General features: G+C 45.2%; 1 protein-coding gene across 1 annotated transcript in view; it reads right to left on the bottom strand.

Moving 5' to 3' along the window:
* Positions 1–25,150, bottom strand: part of LOC139379560 (rho guanine nucleotide exchange factor 39-like) — a 62,122-nt gene that overhangs the window by 16,582 nt on the left and 20,390 nt on the right. The window contains exons 5-6 of the mRNA XM_071122376.1: positions 20,120–20,238; positions 1,489–1,559 (exon numbers count right to left, since the gene is read on the bottom strand). Of these exons, the coding sequence (XP_070978477.1) occupies positions 1,489–1,559; positions 20,120–20,238 (190 nt within the window). The remainder of the gene's footprint in view (positions 1–1,488; positions 1,560–20,119; positions 20,239–25,150) is intronic.

The following is a 25,150-nucleotide window of genomic DNA, read 5'->3' as shown; positions in this document are numbered from 1 at the left end:
ACCGCTCGCCCACACGTGGTCTGTGGTTGTGAGGCCGGGTGGACATACTGTAAAATTCTCAAAAACGACGGAGGTGGCTTATGGTAGAGAAATGACATTTCAGTGACCTTTATTTTCAGCTTGTGAAACATGGGACCAAAACTTCACATGTTGTGTTTATATTTTTGTTCAGTGTACCGAACCCCCTATAACATTTTAAAAAACGGCCAATTCGGGTGCAATTGATTAGCTTCAAATTTATAGTTCAACTAAATAAATGTTTCAGCAACGATAAATATGATCTGTTCTCTAACTACAGGAATGATTTCAGAACCATCTGAGATGGTGGGGGTCATGGCCGGTAATGTCCCGACCTCTACGTAGTGCACTACCCTTAACCACGGACCATAGGGCTCTCTGTAAAAGTAGTGCACTACCCTTAACCACGGCCTATAGGGCTCTCAGCAAAAGTAGTGGACCACCCTTAACCACAGCCCATTGGGCTCTCTGCAAAAGTAGTGCACTACCCTTAACAACGGCCCATAGGGCTCTCAGCAAAAGTAGTGGACCACCCTTAACCACAGCCCATTGGGCTCTCTGCAAAAGTAGTGCACTACCCTCAACCACGGCCCATTGGGCTCTCAGCAAAAGTAGTGGACCACCCTTAACCACGGCCCATTGGGCTCTCAGCAAAAGTAGTGGACCACCCTTAACCACAGCCCATTGGGCTCTCTGCAAAAGTAGTGCACTACCCTCAACCACGGCCCATTGGGCTCTCAGCAAAAGTAGTGGACCACCCTTAACCACGGCCCATTGGGCTCTCAGCAAAAGTAGTGGACCACCCTTAACCACGGCCCATTGGGCTCTCAGCAAAAGTAGTGCACCAACCTTAACCACGGCCCATAGGGTTCTCAGCAAAAGTAGTGCACTACCCTTAACCACGGCCCATAGGGCTCTCAGCAAAAGTAGTGCGCTATAAATTGGATAGGGTGCCATATGGGACGCAGACCCGGAGTCTTCAGCGTCGAGACAGATCTCTTGACTACGACAGACTATAAACGACGCCGAGGTCAATCCATCGATACTGTATTTACCTCGGGAAGAATCGCAGTGGCTCCGTCCCAAATGACACACACCTTATTCCCTATACGGTGATAGGGCCCTGGTCAAACGTAGTGCACTATATAAGGTGCCAGGGCCCATAGGGTTCTGGTCAAAAGTAGTGCACTATATAGGGTGCCAGGGCCCATAGGGTTCTGGTCAAAAGTAGTGCACTATATAGGGTGCCAGGGCCCATAGGGTTCTGGTCAAAAGTAGTGCACTATATAGGGTGCCAGGGCCCATAGGGTTCTGGTCAAAAGTAGTGCACTATATAGGGTGCCAGGGCCCATAGGGTTCTGGTCAAAAGTAGTGCACTAAAATAGGTGAATAGGATGTCATTTGGGATATAGGAGAAGTGATGATTGAGCGAGCTGAGCAGTGTGTGCAGCAGGGAGATGAGACACTTACTTGAAAGCGGTTGGAACTCTGGGTAATCTGGACTCGTGTTCTCTGACAGATCCCGTAAGAAATGCTTGTACCTGACAAAAAGAGAGAAGAGACAAGGTCAATGTGAACTCGGTACACTTCTAGATCTAAAACAGTAAAACAAACCCAAAAATCACAGACAGTTTAGAGTAAGCAGATGGGACAAGGCTTTGTCATTTAGATACAGTACTATTCAAGCAGCCAGACAGTAGGGTGTGTGTGTGTGTGTGTATGTGTGTGTGTGTGTGTGTGTGTGTTCAGAGAAGACAATATTTGTCAACATGCTCTCTGACAACTTCCTCCTAACAACCAAGACACGTCCTGTCAGTGTAAACGTTCAAACAGACACCAACTATTCTACCGTGGAGTTGTCTGGTTTAGTTTAATAACACCATTACAGGACTAGGTAAATAGATCTTCTATTGTCTGGTTTAGTTTAATAACACCATTACAGGACTAGGTAAATAGATCATCTATTGTCTATAATAACACCATTACAGGACTAGGTAAATATATCATCTATTGTCTATAATAACACCATTACAGGACTAGGTAAATAGATAATCTATTGTCTATAATAACACCATTACAGGACTAGGTAAATAGATCATCTATTGTCTATAATAACACCATTACAGGACTAGGTAAATAGATCATCTATTGTCTATAATAACACATGACTAGGTAAATAGATCATCTATTGTCTATAATAACACAGGACTAGGTAAATAGATAATCTATTGTCTATAATAACACCATTACAGGACTAGGTAAATAGATCATATATTGTCTATAATAACACCATTACAGGACTAGGTAAATATATCATCTATTGTCTATAATAACACCATCACATGACTAGGTAAATAGATCATCTATTGTCTATAATAACACCATTACAGGACTAGGTAAATAGATCATCTATTGTCTATAATAACACATGACTAGGTAAATAGATCATCTATTGTCTATAATAACACAGGACTAGGTAAATAGATCATCTATTGTCTATAATAACACCATTACAGGACTAGGTAAATAGATCATCTATTGTCTATAATAACACCATTACAGGACTAGGTAAAGAGATCATCTATTGTCTATAATAACACCATTACAGGACTAGGTAAATAGATCATCTATTGTCTATAATAACACCATTACAGGACTAGGTAAATAGATCATCTATTGTCTATAATAACACCATTACAGGACTAGGTAAATAGATCATCTATTGTCTATAATAACACCATTACAGGACTAGGTAAATATATAATCTATTGTCTATAATAACACCATTACAGGACTAGGTAAATATATAATCTATTGTCTATAATAAAACATGACTAGGTAAATAAATCTATTGTCTATAATAACACATGACTAGGTAAATAAATCTATTGTCTATAATAACACAGGACTAGGTAAATATATAATCTATTGTCTATAATAAAACATGACTAGGTAAATAAATCTATTGTCTATAATAACACATGACTAGGTAAATAGATCATCTATTGTCTATAATAACACATGACTAGGTAAATAGATAATCTATTGTCTATAATAACACATGACTTGGTAAATAGATCATCTATTGTCTATAATAACACCATTACAGGACTAGGTAAATAGATCATCTACTGTCTATAATAACACATGACTAGGTAAATAGATCATCTATTGTCTATAATAACACAGGACTAGGTAAATAGATCATCTATTGTCTATAATAACACCATTACAGGACTAGGTAAATAGATAATCTATTGTCTATAATAACACAGGACTAGGTAAATAGATCATCTATTGTCTATAATAACACATGACTAGGTAAATAGATAATCTATTGTCTATAATAACACCATTACAGGACTAGGTAAATAGATCATCTATTGTCTATAATAACACATGACTAGGTAAATAGATCATCTATTGTCTATAATAACACATGACTAGGTAAATAGATAATCTATTGTCTATAATAACACATGACTTGGTAAATAGATCATCTATTGTCTATAATAACACCATTACAGGACTAGGTAAATAGATCATCTACTGTCTATAATAACACATGACTAGGTAAATAGATCATCTATTGTCTATAATAACACAGGACTAGGTAAATAGATCATCTATTGTCTATAATAACACCATTACAGGACTAGGTAAATAGATAATCTATTGTCTATAATAACACAGGACTAGGTAAATAGATCATCTATTGTCTATAATAACACATGACTAGGTAAATAGATAATCTATTGTCTATAATAACACCATTACAGGACTAGGTAAATAGATCATCTATTGTCTATAATAACACATGACTAGGTAAATAGATCATCTATTGTCTATAATAACACATGACTAGGTAAATAGATCATCCATTGTCTATAATAACACAGGACTAGGTAAATATATCATCTATTGTCTATAATAACACATGACTAGGTAAATAGATAATCTATTGTCTATAATAACACATGACTAGGTAAATAGATCATCCATTGTCTATAATAACACATGACTAGGTAAATAGATCATCTATTGTCTATAATAACACATGACTAGGTAAATAGATCATCCATTGTCTATAATAACACAGGACTAGGTAAATAGATCATCTATTGTCTATAATAACACAGGACTAGGTAAATAGATCATCTATTGTCTATAATAACACATGACTAGGTAAATAGATCATCTATTGTCTATAATAACACATGACTAGGTAAATAGATCATCCATTGTCTATAATAACACAGGACTAGGTAAATAGATCATCTATTGTCTATAATAACACCATTACAGGACTAGGTAAATAGATCATCTATTGTCTATAATAACACCATTACAGGATTAGGTAAATAGATCATCTATTGTCTATAATAACACATGACTAGGTAAATAGATCATCCATTGTCTATAATAACACCATTACAGGACTAGGTAAATAGATCATCCATTGTCTATAATAACACCATTACAGGACTAGGTAAATAGATCATCTATTGTCTATAATAACACCATTACAGGACTAGGTAAATAGATCATCTATTGTCTATAATAACACATGACTAGGTAAATAGATCATCTATTGTCTATAATAACACAGGACTAGGTAAATAGATCATCTATTGTCTATAATAACACATGACTAGGTAAATAGATCATCTATTGTCTATAATAACACATGACTAGGTAAATAGATCATCCATTGTCTATAATAACACAGGACTAGGTAAATAGATCATCTATTGTCTATAATAACACCATTACAGGACTAGGTAAATAGATCATCTATTGTCTATAATAACACCATTACAGGATTAGGTAAATAGATCATCTATTGTCTATAATAACACCATTACAGGACTAGGTAAATAGATCATCCATTGTCTATAATAACACCATTACAGGACTAGGTAAATAGATCATCCATTGTCTATAATAACACCATTACAGGACTAGGTAAATAGATCATCTATTGTCTATAATAACACCATTACAGGACTAGGTAAATAGATCATCTATTGTCTATAATAACACATGACTAGGTAAATAGATCATCTATTGTCTATAATAACACAGGACTAGGTAAATAGATAATCTATTGTCTATAATAACACAGGACTAGGTAAATAGATCATCTATTGTCTATAATAACACCATTACAGGACTAGGTAAATAGATCTATTGTCTATAATAACACCATTACAGGACTAGGTAAAAAGATCATCTATTGTCTATAATAACACATGACTAGGTAAATAGATCATCTATTGTCTATAATAACACCATTACAGGACTAGGTAAATAGATAATCTATTGTCTATAATAACACCATTACAGGACTAGGTAAATAGATCATCCATTGTCTATAATAACACCATTACAGGACTAGGTAAATAGATCATCTATTGTCTATAATAACACCATTACAGGACTAGGTAAATAGATCATCTATTGTCTATAATAACACCATTACAGGACTAGGTAAATAGATCATCGATTGTCTATAATATGTCTATAATAACACCATTACAGGACTAGGTAAATAGATCATCTATTGTCTATAATAACACCATTACAGGACTAGGTAAATAGATCATCTATTGTCTATAATAACACATGACTAGGTAAATAGATCATCTATTGTCTATAATAACACCATTACAGGACTAGGTAAATAGATCATCTATTGTCTATAATAACACATGACTAGGTAAATAGATCATCTATTGTCTATAATAACACCATTACAGGACTAGGTAAATAGATCATCTACTGTCTATAATAACACCATTACAGGACTAGGTAAATAGATCATCTATTGTCTATAATAACACCATTACAGGACTAGGTAAATAGATAATCTATTGTCTATAATAACACCATCACATGTAAAAAATATTAGCAGTGGAAAGTTCCACGCTGAATGATAAAGTAGAGGCTTTGAATTCCTTTACCAGCAGCTACAGTATGTTACACACTGCTGGAGGGACTAAGGGACTATTACAGTATGTTACACACTGCTGGAGGGACTAAGGGACTATTACAGTATGTTACACACTGCTGGAGGGTGTTAGAGACTATTACAGTATGTTACACACTGCTGGAGGGACTAAGGGACTATTACAGTATGTTACACACTGCTGGAGGGTCTAAGGGACTATTACAGTATGTTACACACTGCTGGAGGGTCTAAGGGACTATTACAGTATGTTACTGCTGGAGGGTCTAAGAGACTATTACAGTATGTTACACACTGCTGGAGGGTCTAAGGGACTATTACAGTAGTCTACACACTGCTGGAGGGTCTAAGGGACTATTACAGTATGTTACACACTGCTGGAGGGTCTAAGGGACTATTACAGTAGTCTACACACTGCTGGAGGGTCTAAGAGACTATTACAGTATGTTACACACCCCTGGAGGGTCTAAGGGACTATTACAGTATGTTACTGCTGGAGGGTCTAAGAGACTATTACAGTATGTTACACACTGCTGGAGGGTCTAAGGGACTATTACAGTATGTTACACACTGCTGGAGGGACTAAGGGACTATTACAGTATGTTACACACTGCTGGAGGGTCTAAGGGACTATTACAGTATGTTACACACTGCTGGAGGGTCTAAGGGACTATTACAGTAGACGACACACCCCTGGAGGGTGTTAGAGACTATTACAGTATGTTACACACTGCTGGAGGGTCTAAGGGACTATTACAGTATGTTACACACTGCTGGAGGGTCTAAGGGACTATTACAGTATGTTACACACTGCTGGAGGGTCTAAGGGACTATTACAGTATGTTACACACTGCTGGAGGGTCTAAGAGACTATTACAGTATGTTACACACTGCTGGAGGGTCTAAGGGACTATTACAGTATGTTACACACTGCTGGAGGGTCTAAGGGACTATTACAGTAGACGACACACCCCTGGAGGGTGTTAGAGACTATTACAGTAGACGACACACCCCTGGAGGGTGTTAGAGACTATTACAGTAGACGACACACCCCTGGAGGGTGTTAGAGACTATTACAGTAGACGACACACCCCTGGAGGGTGTTAGAGACTATTACAGTAGACGACACACTGCTGGAGGGTCTAAGGGACTATTACAGTAGACTACACACTGCTGGAGGGTCTAAGGGACTATTACAGTATGTTACACACCCCTGGAGGGTGTTAGAGACTAATACAGTATGTTACACACCCCTGGAGGGTGTTAGAGACTATTACAGTAGTCTACACACCCCTGGAGGGTGTTAGAGACTATTACAGTAGACGACACACCCCTGGAGGGTATTAGAGACTATTACAGTAGACGACACACCCCTGGAGGGTGGCCATGTCATCTCCAAACCAGCCCCCTCCCCCACACCCAAACTCTCCAGAATCTATAAGACGGAAATCTGTCACAGTGACAGAGAATGAGGAGGAGAGGAAAGGAGAAACAATTGAGAGGGGGAAAGAAAGAGAGAGAGAGGGGGAAAGAAAGAGAGAGAGAGAGGGAAAGAGAGAGAGAGAGAGGGGGAAAGAAAGAGAGAGAGAGGGGGAAAGAAAGAGAGAGAGAGGGGGAAAGAAAGAGAGAGAGAGGGGGAAGGAAAGAGAGAGAGAGGGGGAAGAGAGAGAGAGGGGGAAAGAGAGAGAGAGGGGGAAAGAGAGAGAGAGAGAGGGGGAAAGAAAGAGAAAGAGAGGGGGAAAGAGAGAGAGAGAGGGGGAAAGAAAGAGAGGGGGAAAGAAAGAGAGAGAGGGGGAAAGAAAGAGAGGGGGAAAGAAAGAGAGAGAGAGGGGGAAAGAAAGAGAGAGAGAGAGGGAAAGAGAGAGAGAGAGAGGGGGAAAGAGAGAGAGAGAGAGGGGGAAAGAAAGAGAGAGAGAGGGGAAAAGAAAGAGAGAGAGAGGGGGAAAGAAAGAGAGAGAGAGGGGGAAAGAAAGAGAGAGAGGGGGGGAAGGAAAGAGAGAGAGGGGGAAGAGAGAGAGAGGGGGAAAGAGAGAGAGAGGGGGAAAGAGAGAGAGAGAGAGGGGGAAAGAAAGAGAAAGAGAGGGGGAAAGAGAGAGAGAGAGGGGGAAAGAAAGAGAGGGGGAAAGAAAGAGAGAGAGGGGGAAAGAAAGAGAGAGAGGGGGAAAGAAAGAGAGAGAGAGGGGGAAAGAAAGAGAGGGGGAAAGAGAGAGAGAGAGGGGGAAAGAAAGAGAGGGGGAAAGAAAGAGAGAGAGGGGGAAAGAAAGAGAGGGGGAAAGAAAGAGAGAGAGAGGGGGAAAGAGAGAGAGGGGGAAAGAAAGAGAGAGAGAGGGGGAAAGAAAGAGAGAGGGGGAAAGAGAGAGAGAGGGGGAAAGAAAGAGAGGGGGAAAGAAAGAGAGAGGGGGAAAGAGAGAGAGAGAGAGGGGGAAAGAAAGAGAGAGGGGGAAAGAGAGAGAGAGGGGTAAAGAGAGAGAAAGTGGGGAAAGAGGTGGGGAGAAATAGGTGTCTATATTCTTTATTCAAGTGAACACAAGATCAGACAAAGCCTTCCACACTAAACTCTTAACACTGGGAGATGCTGTTGGTTCATGATATGGAATTTACAACTTGTTGTGTGTGTTAGTTTCACCTGAGTAAGAACAGAACAGCTAGACCCATCTGTTGTAGACAGAGTTAAAGTAACAGAACAAACTAACTGGGTTACGTATGGGGGGGGGGCAGTGAACAGAGGAACCCCACTAAGACGTCACAGCTCAAAACACTGTGGTGTTCATCCTAACCAGGTCCAAACGGTCAGATAGTAGGAACAGCAGCAAACTAACAGGGGGGGGGTCCAAACGGTCAGATAGTAGGAACAGCAGCAAACTAACAGGGTTACGTGGGGGGGGGGGGGGGGGGGGGGTTCAAACGGTCAGATAGTAGGAACAGCAGCAAACTAACAGGGGGGGGGGGGGTCCAAACGGTCAGATAGTAGGAACAGCAGCGTTGCCGCCTTCTCAGAAGAAAAAACAAGATTCCCATTTTAAAAAGTACAGAATAAGTGCATGGTGATCAATTTGTGATACATTAGAGTAACCGATCCCCCTCTAAGAGGGAGACCGAACGGCAGCTTTCCAACGACAGAAATCTTTACCCTGGCGTTTGGAGAGAGACAGTGGGACCTTGGAAGTACATTGACAATTTACATTGATTTCCAGTGTCTCTCTCCCCGTCCCCCCCCCCCCCCCTACTCTTCCTCCCTGCCCCCCCCCTACTCTTCCTCCCTGCCCCCCCCCCTACTCTTCCTCCCCGTCTCCCCCCCCCCTAATCTTCCTCCCCGTCTCCCCCCTACTCTCCCTCCCTACTCTTCCTCCCCGTCTCCCCCCCCCTACTCTTCCTCCCCGTCTCTCCCCTACTCTCCCTCCCTACTCTTCCTCCCCGTCTCCCCCCTACTCTTCCTCCCCGTCTCTCCCCTACTCTCCCTCCCTACTCTTCCTCCCCGTCTCCCCCCTACTCTTCCCCCCCCCCCCCTACTCTTCCTCCCCGTCTCCCCCCTACTCTCCCTCCCTACTCTTCCTCCCCGTCTCCCCCCCCCCTAATCTTCCTCCCCGTCTCCCCCCTACTCTCCCTCCCTACTCTTTCCCCCCCTACTCTCCCTCCCCTACTCTCCCATTAGCCATGCTAGCAGTCAGCCATTAGCCATGCTAGCAGACTGACTGTCATATTCCACTTCAGAAGTCAGCCATTAGCCATGCTAGCAGTCAGCCATTAGCCATGCTAGCAGACTGACTGTCATATTCCACTCCAGAAGGCAGCCGTCAGCCATGCTAGCAGTCAGCCATATTCCACTCCAGAAGTCAGCCATTAGCCATGCTAGCAGTCAGCCATTAGCCATGCTAGCAGACTGACTGCCATATTCCACTCCAGAAGTCAGCCATTAGCCATGCTAGCAGTCAGCCATTAGCCATGCTAGCAGACTGACTGTCATATTCCACTCCAGAAGTCAGCCATTAGCCATGCTAGCAGACTGACTGTCATATTCCACTCCAGAAGTCAGCCGTTAGCCATGCTAGCAGTCAGCCATTAGCCATGCAAGCAGTCAGCCATATTCCACTCCAGAAGTCAGTCATTAGCCATGCTAGCAGACTGACTGTCATATTCCACTCCAGAAGTCAGTCATTAGCCATGCTAGCAGTCAGCCATTAGCCATGCTAGCAGTCAGCCATATTCCACTCCAGAAGTCAGTCATTAGCCATGCTAGCAGACTGACTGTCATATTCCACTCCAGAAGTCAGCCATTAGCCATGCTAGCAGACTGACTGTCATATTCCACTCCAGAAGTCAGTCATTAGCCATGCTAGCAGTCAGCCATTAGCCATGCTAGCAGTCAGCCATATTCCACTCCAGAAGTCAGTCATTAGCCATGCTAGCAGACTGACTGTCATATTCCACTCCAGAAGTCAGTCATTAGCCATGCTAGCAGTCAGCCATTAGCCATGCTAGCAGTCAGCCATATTCCACTCCAGAAGTCAGTCATTAGCCATGCTAGCAGACTGACTGTCATATTCCACTCCAGAAGTCAGCCATTAGCCATGCTAGCAGTCAGCCATTAGCCATGCTAGCAGTCAGCCATTAGCCATGCTAGCAGTCAGCCATTAGCCATGCTAGCAGTCAGCCATTAGCCATGCTAGCAGTCAGCCATTAGCCATGCTAGCAGTCAGCCATTAGCCATGCTAGCAGTCAGCCATTAGCCATGCTCGTGCCAACGGACCGACAGTTGGTGGCAGCAGTAGAAACTGTTATTTGTTAACAGTGGCGCCATGTGACATGAAAGGAAGGATGAAAGGAAGGATGACAACAGATACACTCCGTCTACATGACAGAGCGTCCATTGTATTTCCTCGACCCTGAACGATACAGCAGGATTCAAAATTAACACTTTTTATTTGATCCTAAAAAATAATAAATAAAAAAGAAGTAAGAACATTCATCTGACAGTTATTTTCTCTGGAATGGTGGTCTGGTTCTTAAATGCAACTCAAGTTGAAATCTGAAAAGGATTAAGCATTGCTTTACTTTTCAATGCACTCAAGGCTGCTAAGAATGAAGGCTGCTGTCGTGGGCTTGAAAAACACAAACTGCTGTTAACAAACGGATTAATAACGTGGTAAAAGAGACCGGGGGGGGGGGGAACAGACAGAAACTCAAATTATAAACTCCGGTATTGTATTAATATAACTAAATCGCGACGAACTACACTACTGATACGTTACCACACCAGCAGTAAGCCTTGTGAAAGGGGAGAAAGAGCAACATTGTTCAACTCATTAGGAAACTAAAAAGAAACGAAACACGAAAACAAGAGTCCAATTAAACCCTCCTTCAATTAGGAGACACTTAAACAGGAAGTAATAATTCCACTCCTTTATTCTCTCATGTGGTAATAACAAATACATGACATGCTTTATCAGCAGAGGGAGCATGCCCTCATCCTTATTAGAGAGGGGAGGGAGGGAGGGAGGGAGGAATGGGGGGGAGGGGAGGGAGGGGAGGAGGGAGGGAGGGAGGGAGGGAGGGAGGGAGGGAGGGAGGGAGGGAGGGAGGGAGGGGAGGGAGGGGAGGGAGGGAGGGGAGGGAGGGGAGGGAGGGGAGGAGGGAGGAGGGAGGAGGGGAGGGAGGGATGTAATTAAAGAGACGGCGCTACAAAAAGAAAGAGAGTTTCTCTAATGAGAGTTTATTACCCAGCATTCCCAAATAATGTCAAACGGAAACGCGCCCGTTTAGCCGCGCTGTCACGCTCATTAGCAGCTGAGCAAAGACAAGATAACGACGAGACAACAACAACATAATCTGAACCGGATTTATAACAGCTCACATATTCTAATGAAAAGGGGAGAAGAATGCTAGCATATTTAGAAAGCAAGCATGTGGTTGGGGATCACTGTGTTGCCCTAGTTAGTGAGAATGTGGCGGCTGTGGCTACGGCGCTAATGCTAATTCCATTTGTAATATGCAGATGATATGCAGATGGCTCTCTTTCCTATTCTCAGCAGACATGTTGGGTCATTCGGGCACTTCCACTCACGTCAGAAACGAAGAGAGCGAGCAAGAGAGGGAGAGAGCGAGAGGGAGAGAGAGAGAGAGGGAGAGCGAGAGCGAGGGAGAGGGAGAGCGAGAGCGAGGGAGAGCGAGGGAGAGGGAGAGCGAGAGAGGGAGAGGGAGAGCGAGAGAGGGAGAGCGAGAGAGGGAGAGGGAGAGCGAGAGAGGGAGAGCGAGAGAGGGAGAGCGAGAGAGGGAGAGCGAGAGAGGGAGAGCGAGAGAGGGAGAGGGAGGGAGAGGGAGAGAGGGAGAGGGAGAGCGAGAGAGGGAGAGGGAGAGAGGGAGAGAGGGAGAGAGGGAGAGAGGGAGAGCGAGAGAGGGAGAGGGAGAGCGAGAGAGCGAGAGCGGGAGAGGGAGAGCGAGAGAGGGAGAGCGAGAGAGGGAGAGCGAGAGAGGGAGAGCGAGAGAGGGAGAGGGAGAGGGAGAGCGAGAGAGGGAGAGCGAGAGAGGGAGAGCGAGAGAGGGAGAGCGAGAGAGGGAGAGCGAGAGAGGGAGAGCGAGAGAGCGAGAGCGAGAGAGGGAGAGGGAGAGCGAGAGAGGGAGAGCGAGAGAGGGAGAGCGAGAGAGGGAGAGCGAGAGAGGGAGAGCGAGAGAGGGAGAGCGGAGAGGGAGAGGGAGAGAGGGAGAGCGAGAGAGGGAGAGAGGGAGAGGAGAGCGAGAGAGGGAGAGCGAGGGAGAGGGAGAGCGAGAGAGGGAGAGGGAGAGCGAGAGAGGGAGAGCGAGAGAGGGAGAGGGAGAGAGGGAGAGCGAGAGAGGGAGAGCGAGAGAGGGAGAGCGGAGAGGGAGAGCGAGAGAGGGAGAGCGAGAGAGGGAGAGGGAGAGCGAGAGAGGGAGAGCGAGAGAGCGAGAGCGGGAGAGGGAGAGCGAGAGAGGGAGAGCGAGAGAGGGAGAGCGAGAGAGGGAGAGCGAGAGAGGGAGAGGGAGAGCGAGAGAGGGAGAGCGAGAGAGGGAGAGCGAGAGAGGGAGAGCGAGAGAGGGAGAGCGAGAGAGGGAGAGCGAGAGAGGGAGAGGGAGAGAGGGAGAGCGAGAGAGGGAGAGAGGGAGAGCGAGAGCGAGAGAGCGAGAGCGAGGGAGAGGGAGAGCGAGAGAGGGAGAGGGAGAGCGAGAGAGGGAGAGCGAGAGAGGGAGAGGGAGAGAGGGAGAGCGAGAGAGGGAGAGCGAGAGAGGGAGAGGGAGAGGGAGAGCGAGAGAGGGAGAGCGAGAGAGGGAGAGCGAGAGAGGGAGAGCGAGAGAGGGAGAGCGAGAGAGGGAGAGCGAGAGAGGGAGAGCGAGAGAGGGAGAGCGAGAGAGGGAGAGCGAGAGAGGGAGAGCGAGAGAGCGAGAGAGGGAGAGCGAGACAGAGAGAGCGAGACAGAGAGAGCGAGACAGAGAGAGCGAGACAGAGAGAGCGAGACAGAGAGAGCGAGACAGAGAGAGCGAGACAGAGAGAGCGAGACAGAGAGAGCGAGACAGAGAGAGCGAGACAGAGAGAGCGAGACAGAGAGAGCGAGACAGAGAGAGCGAGACAGAGAGAGCGAGACAGAGAGACAGAGAGAGCGAGACAGAGAGAGCGAGACAGAGAGAGCGAGACAGAGAGAGCGAGACAGAGAGAGCGAGACAGAGAGAGCGAGACAGAGAGAGCGAGACAGAGAGAGAGAGAATAAAGTCAAATGATTTGCCTTTCAATACGTTACATTAAAGATTCAGAATTCTAATGAAGAGACAACAGGCAGCGTCAGCCACGGGTTAGTGAACACGGACCTTCATTTCTACCACTAACAGCTTCCAAAGGAAAGAAAGAACCAAGGAAATGAACACAGAACATCTCAATATAGTACTGGGAGGCATTGTGTGTGTGTGTGTGTGTGTGTGTGTGTGTGTGTGTGTGTGTGTGTGTGTGTGCGGAGATACACTCTTCTCTCTAAACTTTCGGCAATTAAAAGCGAATATGAAGTGACTGTAAAGAGACGTATCTTATCTCTGGGTAATGTGTGAAATAGGGATTAGATGAAAGAAAATTATAATTTTATATATATATATAATATGGCTTGGTATAAAAATGAGAATATGCGAGAGTTTGTTTAGTTTAAATATGGGGAATGTAGTGGTGTCTTCATCACAGCAATACTACAACCATTGAGAAGAGCAGGAAGTACTTCAATATGTTCAAATGAAGATTCTTTCAAAACGCCCAACAAGGGGGGCCTCTCGAGTGGTGCAGTGGTCTAAGGCACTTGGTTGGGGTCGTGTTTCGGAGGACGCACGGCTCTCGACCTTTGCCCCTCCCGAGTCCGTACGGGAGTCGCAGCGATGAGACGTCCTATCACAACGCATGATATACCATCACGTCCTCTCTCAACGCACAATATACCATCACGTCCTATCACAACGCATTATATACCATCACGTCCTATAACAACACATGATATACCATCACGTCCTATCACAACGCTATACCATCACGTCCTATCACAACGCATGATATACCATCACGTCCTATCACAACGCACGCTATAACATCACGTCCTATCACAACGCATAATATACCATCACAACGCATGATATACCATCACGTCCTATCACAACGCACGCTATAACATCACGTCCTATCACAACGCATGATATACCATCACGTCCTATCACAACGCATGATATACCATCACGTCCTATCACAACGCACGCTATAACAAATAATTTTTTCAAATCCATCGTTCACATAAAGGAGGACTAAAGCGAGCGTGGTCATTGGTTGCCCAATCTAAAGACTAGGTCTTAGTTTCCCTCCCCTCGATAATTCACGAGCCCGTAGCCTTAACCCGTTTCACTTCCTCATGTTCTGTCCGTACTGCTCTCCTCCCCGTCACCACCAGGTTAAACATTCCCTCAGAGGCACAAAATGGCCCCCAACTCAGAGCCATTGTGGATTCCGGAATCCTCCAGTTGCCATTGTGGATTCCGGAATCCTCCAGTTGCCATTGTGGATTCCGGAATCCTCCAGTTGCCATTGTGGATTCCGGAATCCTCCAGTTGCCATTGTGGATTCCGGAATCATCCAGTTGCCACCCGCCTTCACGTTGACATGCTACATCCCCCATTACGGACACGATAACCTGCGTAACACAGACCGAGAGAGAGAGCAGAGGAGCTATTCACCGTCACACACACAGCCCCAGTCAACTCCCAGAACTCATCGCTGTCATCTCCGGGGAGAGAGGACGGAAAGAGAAGGTCCGCTTTCAGCCAGCCAAGATCCACGTCCCAAGCGGCCCCGTATTCCCTACATAGTGCACTACGTTAGACCAGAGCCCAATGGGGCCCTAACGCTGCACTATACAGGGGAATAGGGTGCCATTTGGGATCCAGGGCCAGATCCAGACAGTAAATGCCACTTAATAAAAGGCAATGATTTTATTCCCTCCCCCCCCCTCCACAACCGTATCTCCTTAAGTATCCAGCACTTCAGCCACACTCACCATCAATCATGTCCAACAGCCATAAGTGACATCCATTTCCTGCTGTTACCAGACAGCAGGGAGAGCTCTGTGTGTGTTCGTTCACGCGTGAACGTGTGTGTGTGAGTGTGTGTTCGTTCACACGTGAGTGTGTGTGTGTGTGTGTTCGTTCACACGTAAGTGTGTCTGTGTGTCTGTGTGTGTGTGTGTGTGTGCGCGTGTGTGTCGAGTCACCTAACATCATCGTACTATGATGAGAGGTCCCTGGAGTCTCCGAGAGTTTCACGGAGGAAGAGCAAAAGGTGAATCTATTGCCATTGTCCCAGGGTTAAGTCTGTCAGTCCTGCAGCCTCAAAATGTCTGCTGCATTTGGGGGGGGGGGGGGGAAAGCACAAGACGCACCTAAAGAATAGTGGGACACGAAACTCGTCCGAAGTTGGACGATAACTGACGTACGGATCGACAGATGTTGGGAGGTGTAAAGGTACAGCAGGACAGACAAACTGTCTTCGTGCGTGACGGATGGACAGATGGACAGATGATTCTCACAGCGACCTCCTTCACGTGTTGTGTCCATCTCCATACTACACGAGACAAGAAAGCCTCGTTAAGAAAACAGACGAGCAGCTTGATAAAACCCATAGCAGCGTATTTTCATCCTGTGTTCATAAATCAGCATGTTGATTATGGCCCATTTCTCTCCCCCCGTGATACACTAATTAACGACAGGGATCAGGACCGCATGAAATTACAGCCAACACTAACGGCTGGTTAACACAGGGGATTGTGACAGATCTGTGACAGTCTGTGTGTGTGTGTGTGTGTGTGTGTCAAAGTTTTACCAACAGGCGCTACATCAAATAATAACCACGTCTGTCATCGCAGCTATAAACAACAACAACAACAACAGGAAAAGGGAGAAGTCAGGCATGAAAAGCGTGACGCTACAGGGGTCGTCTATGGTGGCGTTTACACTACGCAACACTACCCTCTCAACACACACTGTTCTGTTACCAATTCTGAACGTTCCCACCAACACCTTCAGGAAGTCACATGGTTCAGAGTAGGAAGTGTAGAACTTTGTCAAGTGCCAATCAAAAAAAAAAAAGTCCACAAACTACTGGGTCAGTGGAAACCCACATCACATGACAACCAGCAGCCGTATTACCTCTGAATCAACGGGTGGGAGGGTGGATGGGACAATGGTTGGATGAAATGAAAGCAGGTATTGTTTGATGGAGTAGGTGTGGGGGGTGTTTTACAGTAGTTGGTGGTTTAGAACGATGTGCTGTCGAATTGTGTTTTACAGTAGTTGGTGGTTTAGAACGATGTGCTGTCGAATTGTGTTTTACAGTAGTTGGTGGTTTAGAACGATGTGCTGTCGAATTGTGTTTTACAGTAGTTGGTGGTTTAGAACGATGTGCTGTCGAATTGTGTTTTACAGTAGTTGGTGGTTTAGAACGATGTGCTGTCGAATTGTGTTTTACAGTAGTTGGTGGTTTAGAACGATGTGCTGTCGAATTGTGTTTTACAGTAGTTGGTGGTTTAGAACGATGTGCTGTCGAATTGTGTTTTACAGTAGTTGGTGGTTTAGAACGATGTGCTGTCGAATTGTGTTTTACAGTAGTTGGTGGTTTAGAACGATGTGCTGTCGAATTGTGTTTTACAGTAGTTGGTGGTTTAGAACGATGTGCTGTCGAATTGTGTTTTACAGTAGTTGGTGGTTTAGAACGATGTGCTGTCGAATTGTGTTTTACAGTAGTTGGTGGTTTAGAACGATGTGCTGTCGAATTGTGTTTTACAGTAGTTGGTGGTTTAGAACGATGTGCTGTCGAATTGTGTTTTACAGTAGTTGGTGGTTTAGAACGATGTACTGCTGAATTGTATTTTACAGTAGTTGGTGGTTTAGAACGATGTGCTGTCGAATTGTGTTTTACAGTAGTTGGTGGTTTAGAACGATGTGCTGTTGAATTGTGTTTTACAGTAGTTGGTGGTTTAGAACGATGTGCTGTTGAAATGTGTTTTACAGTAGTTGGTGGTTTAGAACGATGTGCTGTTGAATTGTGTTTTACAGTAGTTGGTGGTTTAGAACGATGTGCTGTTGAATTGTGTTTTACAGTAGTTGGTGGTTTAGAACGATGTGCTGTTGAATTGTGTTTTACAGTAGTTGGTGGTTTAGAACGATGTGCTGTTGAATTGTGTTTTACAGTAGTTGGTGGTTTAGAATGATGTGCAGTCGAATTGTGTTTTACAGTAGTTGGTGGTTTAGAACGATGTGCTGTTGAATTGTGTTTTACAGTAGTTGGTGGTTTAGAACGATGTGCTGTCGAATTGTGTTTTACAGTAGTTGGTGGTTTAGAACGATGTGCTGTCGAATTGTGTTTTACAGTAGTTGGTGGTTTAGAACGATGTGCTGTTGAAATGTGTTTTACAGTAGTTGGTGGTTTAGAACGATGTGCTGTTGAATTGTGTTTTACAGTAGTTGGTGGTTTAGAACGATGTGCTGTTGAATTGTGTTTTACAGTAGTTGGTGGTTTAGAACGATGTGCTGTTGAATTGTGTTTTACAGTAGTTGGTGGTTTAGAACGATGTGCTGTTGAATTGTGTTTTACAGTAGTTGGTGGTTTAGAACGATGTGCTGTTGAATTGTGTTTTACAGTAGTTGGTGGTTTAGAACGATGTGCTGTTGAATTGTGTTTTACAGTAGTTGGTGGTTTAGAACGATGTGCTGTTGAATTGTGTTTTACAGTAGTTGGTGGTTTAGAACGATGTGCTGTTGAATTGTGTTTTACAGTAGTTGGTGGTTTAGAACGATGTGCTGTTGAATTGTGTTTTACAGTAGTTGGTGGTTTAGAATGATGTGCAGTCGAATTGTGTTTTACAGTAGTTGGTGGTTTAGAACGATGTGCTGTTGAATTGTGTTTTACAGTAGTTGGTGGTTTAGAACGATGTGCTGTCGAATTGTGTTTTACAGTAGTTGGTGGTTTAGAACGATGTGCTGTCGAATTGTGTTTTACAGTAGTTGGTGGTTTAGAACGATGTGCTGTTGAAATGTGTTTTACAGTAGTTGGTGGTTTAGAACGATGTGCTGTTGAATTGTGTTTTACAGTAGTTGGTGGTTTAGAACGATGTGCTGTTGAATTGTGTTTTACAGTAGTTGGTGGTTTAGAACGATGTGCTGTTGAATTGTGTTTTACAGTAGTTGGTGGTTTAGAACGATGTGCTGTTGAATTGTGTTTTACAGTAGTTGGTGATTTAGAACAATGTACTGTTAGGTGGGGTGTATAAGGTGTATGGAAACAGAGTAACATACTGTTAGATGGGGTGTATAAGGTGTATGGAAACAGAGTAACATACTGTTAAATGGGGTGTATAACGTGTATTGAAACAGTAACATACTGTTACGTGGGGTGTATAAGGTGTACGGAAACAGAGTAACATACTGTTAGATGGGGTGTATAAGGTGTACGGAAACAGAGTAACATACTGTTAGATGGGGTGTATAAGGTGTATGGAAACAGAGTAACATACTGTTAGATGGGGTGTATAAGGTGTATGGAAACAGAGTAACATACTGTTAGATGGGGTGTATAAGGTGTATGGAAACAGAGTAACATACTGTTAGATGGGGTGTATAAGGTGTATGGAAACAGAGTAACATACTGTTAGATGGGGTGTATAAGGTGTATGGAAACAGATTAACATACTGTTAGATGGGGTGTATAAGGTGTATGGAAACAGAGTAACATACTGTAAGGTGGGGTGTATAAGGTGTATGGAAACAGAGTAACATACTGTTAGATGGGGTGTATAAGGTGTATGGAAACAGAATAACATACTGTTAGATGGGGTGTATAAGGTGTATTGAAACAGAGTAACATACTGTTAAATGGGGTGTATAAGGTGTATGGAAACAGAGTAACATACTGTTAGATGGGGTGTATAAGGTGTATTGAAACAGAGTAACATACTGTTAAATGGGGTGTATAAGGTGTATGGAAACAGAGTAACATACTGTACGGTGGGGTGTATAAGGTGTATGGAAACAGAATAACATACTGTTAGATGGGGTGTATAAGGTGTATGGAAACAGAGTAACATACTGTTAGATGGGGTGTATAACGTGTATTGAAACAGTAACATACTGTTAGATGGGGTGTATAAGGTGTATGGAAACAGAGTAACATACTGTTAGATGGGGTGTATAAGGTGTATGGAAACAGAGTAACATACTGTAAGGTGGGGTGTATAAGGTGTACGGAAACAGAGTAACATACTGTTAGATGGGGTGTATAACGTGTATTGAAACAGTAACATACTGTTAGATGGGGTGTATAAGGTGTATGGAAACAGAGTAACATACTGTTAGATGGGGTGTATAAGGTGTATGGAAACAGAGTAACATACTGTTGGATGGGGTGTATAAGGTGTACGGAAACAGAGTAACATACTGTTAGATGGGGTGTATAAGGTGTATGGAAACAGAGTAACATACTGTTGGATGGGGTGTATAAGGTGTATGGAAACAGAGTAACATACTGTTAGATGGGGTGTATAAGGTGTATGGAAACAGAGTAACATACTGTTGGATGGGGTGTATAAGGTGTATGGAAACAGAGTAACATACTGTTGGATGCGCTGTATGGGCAGTGGGAGCAGGTCCTCTAGTTTACAGTTGAGGAACTCTGGTCTGGACTCCTGGAGCTTCTTAAACCTTCTAAAGGCTTTGTTCTTCTTTACCTGGAGCTGAGGACAGAGAACAGACCATCTAATATCACCCTGAGTCCTCCACTAAACACCCTGAGTCCTCCACTAAACAGATCTTTACCTGGAGCTGAGGACCGAGAACAGACCATTTAATATCACCCCGAGTCCTCCACTAAACAGAGGAGACCGAAGAGTTGGACAGAGAACAGACCATTTAATATCACCCTGAGTCCTCCACTAAACAGAGGAGACCTGAAGAGTTGGACAGAGAACAGACACCACTAATATCACCCTGAGTCCTCCACTAAACAGAGGAGACCGAAGAGTTGGACAGAGAACAGACACCATTTAATATCACCCCGAGTCCTCCACTAAACAGAGGAGACCGAAGAGTTGGACAGAGAACAGACACCATTTAATATCACCCTGAGTCCTCCACTAAACAGAGGAGACCGAAGAGTTGGACAGAGAACAGACACCATTTAATATCACCCCGAGTCCTCCACTAAACAGAGGAGACCGAAGAGTTGGACAGAGAACAGACCATTTAATATCACCCTGAGTCCTCACTAAACAGAGGAGACCGAAGAGTTGGACAGAGAACAGACACCACTAATAACACCCTGAGTCCTCCACTAAACAGAGGAGACCGAAGAGTTGGACAGAGAACAGACACCACTAATATCACCCTGAGTCCTCCACTAAATAGATCTTTACCTGGAGCTGAGGACAGAGAACAGACACCATTTAATATCACCCTGAGTCCTCCACTAAACAGAGGAGACCTGAAGAGTTGGACAGAGATAACTTCTCAGCCACTCAGAACAGAACATGCCAAAGGACAGATTCTAAATCGAGGGCATGTCAACTCCCTCCAACTAGGGTCAGCTGCTGTGAACATCAAAAACACTTCTGACAGCGCAAATCAGAACAACTGTTTGTAATTGATAGAATCCTGGTCTGAGACGGCCGGTCTCACCACACATATCTCCATCTCTCTACTGATGACAGATACCTGCTCCCCCTGCGCCGCCTGTCTGTCCGTCCGTCCGTCCGTCCGTCCACCGGCTGGCTGCGCCGCCTGTCTGTCTGTCTGTCTGTCTACGAGGAGGCGTCGCCGTCTGTCTGTCTACGAGGCCGCGTCGCCGTCTGTCTGTCTACGAGGCCGCGTCGCCGTCTGTCTGTCTACGAGGCCGCGTCGCCGTCTGTCTGTCTACGAGGAGGCGTCGCCGTCTGTCTGTCTACGAGGAGGCGTCGCCGTCTGTCTGTCTACGAGGCCGCGCCGACGTCGGTCTGCGCCGTCTGTCTGTCTGCCCAGCCGTCTGTCTGTCTGTCTGTCCGCGCCGCCGTCTGTCTGTCCGCGCCGCCATCCGTCTGTCTGCCCGTCCGCGCCGCCATCTGTCTGTCTGCCCAGCCATCTGTCTGTCTGCGCCGCCTGTCTGTCTGTCTACGAGGCCGCGCCGCCATCTGTCTGTCTGCCCAGCCGCCTGTCTGTCCGCACCGCCGTCTGTCTGTCTGTCTGTCTGTCCGCACCGCCGTCTGTCTGTCTGTCTGCGAGGCCGCGCCGCCATCTGTCTGTCTGTCTGTCTGCGAGGCCGCGCCGCCATCTGTCTGTCTGTCTGTCTGCGAGGCCGCGCCACCATCAGTCTGTCTGCGCGGCCGTCTGTGTACTCCCCCCAACACCAATCACCTCTATGTCAGTCATTATCTCTCTGGGTTGGCAGTCAGAGTGGAGGAGCAAGTCTGTGTGCGAGAGTGACAATGTGTGTGTGTGTTTGTGAGAACGTGTATGATTGTGTTTAAGCACGCTCTCATTCAATAGGCATGTTGTAAATCATGTCAACATGAGCGTCAACAATACGACAGCAGAAAGAGAGACTCATCTTGTCAGCCATCAAAACAAGCATGGCTGCCGTAGGGCCCAAGAAAACCTGCGTAAACGCGGACAGAATCACCTAATCCAGACATTACAAAACGAAACAATATTCAAAACAATCTGTTGAACTTCTTCCCAGAGAACCATAAGTATTGACCATAATGCATCAGCTCTCTGAAACGCCACAGGAATTCCCCTGCCTGCCTGTGTGTGTGTGTGTGTGTCTACACTTTGTGTAACAGCCGTTAGAGATAATATTAATGATTACCAGTCTTCTGGTAGAGCCGGAAAGGCTCAATTAAAATGTTAATTACAAAAGTAGCCGACCTGTCAGAATGGCATCATGATTATTTGCATCCATTTTGTTTTGCAAAACTCTGCAATCACAGGAGCACCGCAGCAACACGGTCCGTGCTATCTGGGATCCTCGGGACCTCCAGACCACGTTGAAATTTAAAAAACGGTTACGGTAAGGGTTATGGTTAGGGAAAGGGTTCCCGAGTGGCGCAGCAGTCTAAGGCACTAGCATCTCAGCGCTAGAGGCTTCACTACAGACCCTGGTTCGATTCCAGGCTGTATCACTACCGGGCCGTGATTTGGAGTACCATAGGGCTGCGACAAAATTGACCCAGCGTCGTCCGGGTTTGACCGGGGTAGGCCGTCAATGTAAATAAGAATTTGTTCTTAACAGACTTGCCCAGTTAAATAAAGGGTTAAGGCTACGGTTTAGGGTAGGGACATCCCAAGGATCCCAGATAGCACACACAACAGCTACACCTCTTAACCAAACAACGGTTTCTTCCTGGTGCACACTGACCACAACAACACCTCTTAACCAATCTACAGTCTCTTCCTGGTGCACACTGACCACAGCAACACCTCTTAACCAATCAACAGTCTCTTCCTGGTGCACACTGACCATAGCAACACCTCTTAACCAAACAACAGTCTCTTCCTGGTGCACACTGACCACAGCAACACCTCAATCAAGTCAACGGTCTCTTACTGGTGCACACTGACCACAACAACACCTCTTAACCAATCAACAGTCTCTTCCTGGTGCACACTGACCACAGCAACACCTCTTAACCAATCAACAGTCTCTTCCTGGTGCACACTGGAATTAAAGGGTAACTACATCCAAAAATCAAAATTTCTTAAATTTTTCCGAGACCTAAAAAACGGTCTCCTGATGTGGTTTAAACATTGTTGTGGACATAAAAATATCCATTTGTGTTTTTCTATATATATAAAAAAAATGGATTCTGAGAGCCAAAAACCTGGAAAACCCACTGAGTCGTACCGGGTGAAGGGGTGCGTGTGTATTTATACTGTGATGATGAGCTCAACGTGAGAGGAATCACTGATGAACACCAACAGGAGGAAAACAGAAACTAACATCACTACGGAGCTACTAACATCACTACGGAGCTAACAACATCACTACGGAGCTAACAACATCACTACGGAGCTAACAACATCACTACGGAGCTAACAACATCACTACGGAGCTAACAACATCACTACGGAGCTAACAACATCACTACGGAGCTAACAACATCACTACGGAGCTAACAACATCACTACGGAGCTAACAACATCACTACGGAGCTAACAACATCACTACGGAGCTAACAACATCACTACGGAGCTAACAACATCACTACGGAGCTAACAACATCACTACGGAGCTACTAACATCACTACGGAGCTAACAACATCACTACGGAGCTAACAACATCACTACGGAGCTAACAACATCACTACGGAGCTAACAACATCACTACGGAGCTACTAACATCACTACGGAGCTACTAACATCACTACGGAGCTACTAACATCACTACGCAGCTACTAACATCACTACGCAGCTACTAACATCACTACGCAGCTACTAACATCACTACGCAGCTACTAACATCACTACGGAGCTACTAACATCACTACGGAGCTGCTAACATCACTACGGAGCTGCTAACATCACTACGGAGCTGCTAACATCACTACGGAGCTAACATCACTACGGAGCTACTAACGTCACTACGGAGCTAACATCACTACGGAGCTACTAACAGCCGCACGGAGCCGACAGCCGCAGTGATATGAATGTCTTGGTTAAGAGGAAGGATGAGTCTGTCTGCAGAGAGACCATTGACCGATCTCATTGATTAGGGACAGAGCAGGGGAGTTGGAATTGATTCCTCCACCGGGTCTACTTTGCTAACACGCCTGTAATTGCTGAAACACGGGGCTGTGTTATTAGCGTGTTAAGAGACTCGTTAGCGTGTTAACGGCGGTGCATCACTTAGGCTGAGGTGAATAAAAACAGTGCCTTCTGAAAAAACACTATGACTTGGGTGACTGGAGTCTGACAATTCTTTGGGCAATCCTCTGACACCGCCTGGTATAGAGGTCCTAGATGGCAGGAAGCTTGGCCCCGGTGAAGTACTGGGCCGTACGCACTACCCTCTGTAGTGCCTTGCTGTCGGAGGCCGAGCAGTTGCCGTACCAGGCAGTGATGCAACTGGTCAGGATACTCTTGATGCAGCTGTAGAAACTTTTGAGGATCTAAGGTGCCAAGCCAAATCTTTTCAGTCTCCTGAGGGAGAAAAGGTGTTGCGTGCCCTCTTCACGACTATCTTGGTGTGTTTGGACCATGTTAGTTTGTTGGTGATGTGGACACCGAGGAACTTGACATTCTCGACCCGCTCCACTACAGCCCCGAGGATGTGAAAGTGGGCATGTTTTGCCATCCTTTTCCTGTAGTCCACAATCATTTCCTTTGTCTTGCTCACGTTGTTGCCCCTGGCACCACACTGCCAGGTCTCTGACCTCTTCCCTATAGGCTTGTCTCCTTGTTGTCGGCGATCCGGCCTACCACTGTTGTGTTGTCATGCAAACTTGATGATGGTGTTGAAGTCGTGCTTGGCCGTGCAGTCATGCAGTCATGCAGTTGTAGGTGAAAAGGGAGTACAGGACGGGACTAAGCACACATCCCTGAGGGGCCCCATGTTGAGGATGTGTTGTTGTTGTTGAGGATGTGTTGTTGAGGATGTGTTGTTGTTGTTGAGGATG

Source organism: Oncorhynchus clarkii, chromosome 21, assembly GCF_045791955.1.
Source record: "Oncorhynchus clarkii lewisi isolate Uvic-CL-2024 chromosome 21, UVic_Ocla_1.0, whole genome shotgun sequence".
Lineage (NCBI taxonomy): Eukaryota > Metazoa > Chordata > Actinopteri > Salmoniformes > Salmonidae > Oncorhynchus > Oncorhynchus clarkii.
The sequence above is the reverse complement of the archived record's forward strand: the minus strand, read 5'-3'. Positions and strand labels throughout refer to the sequence as shown.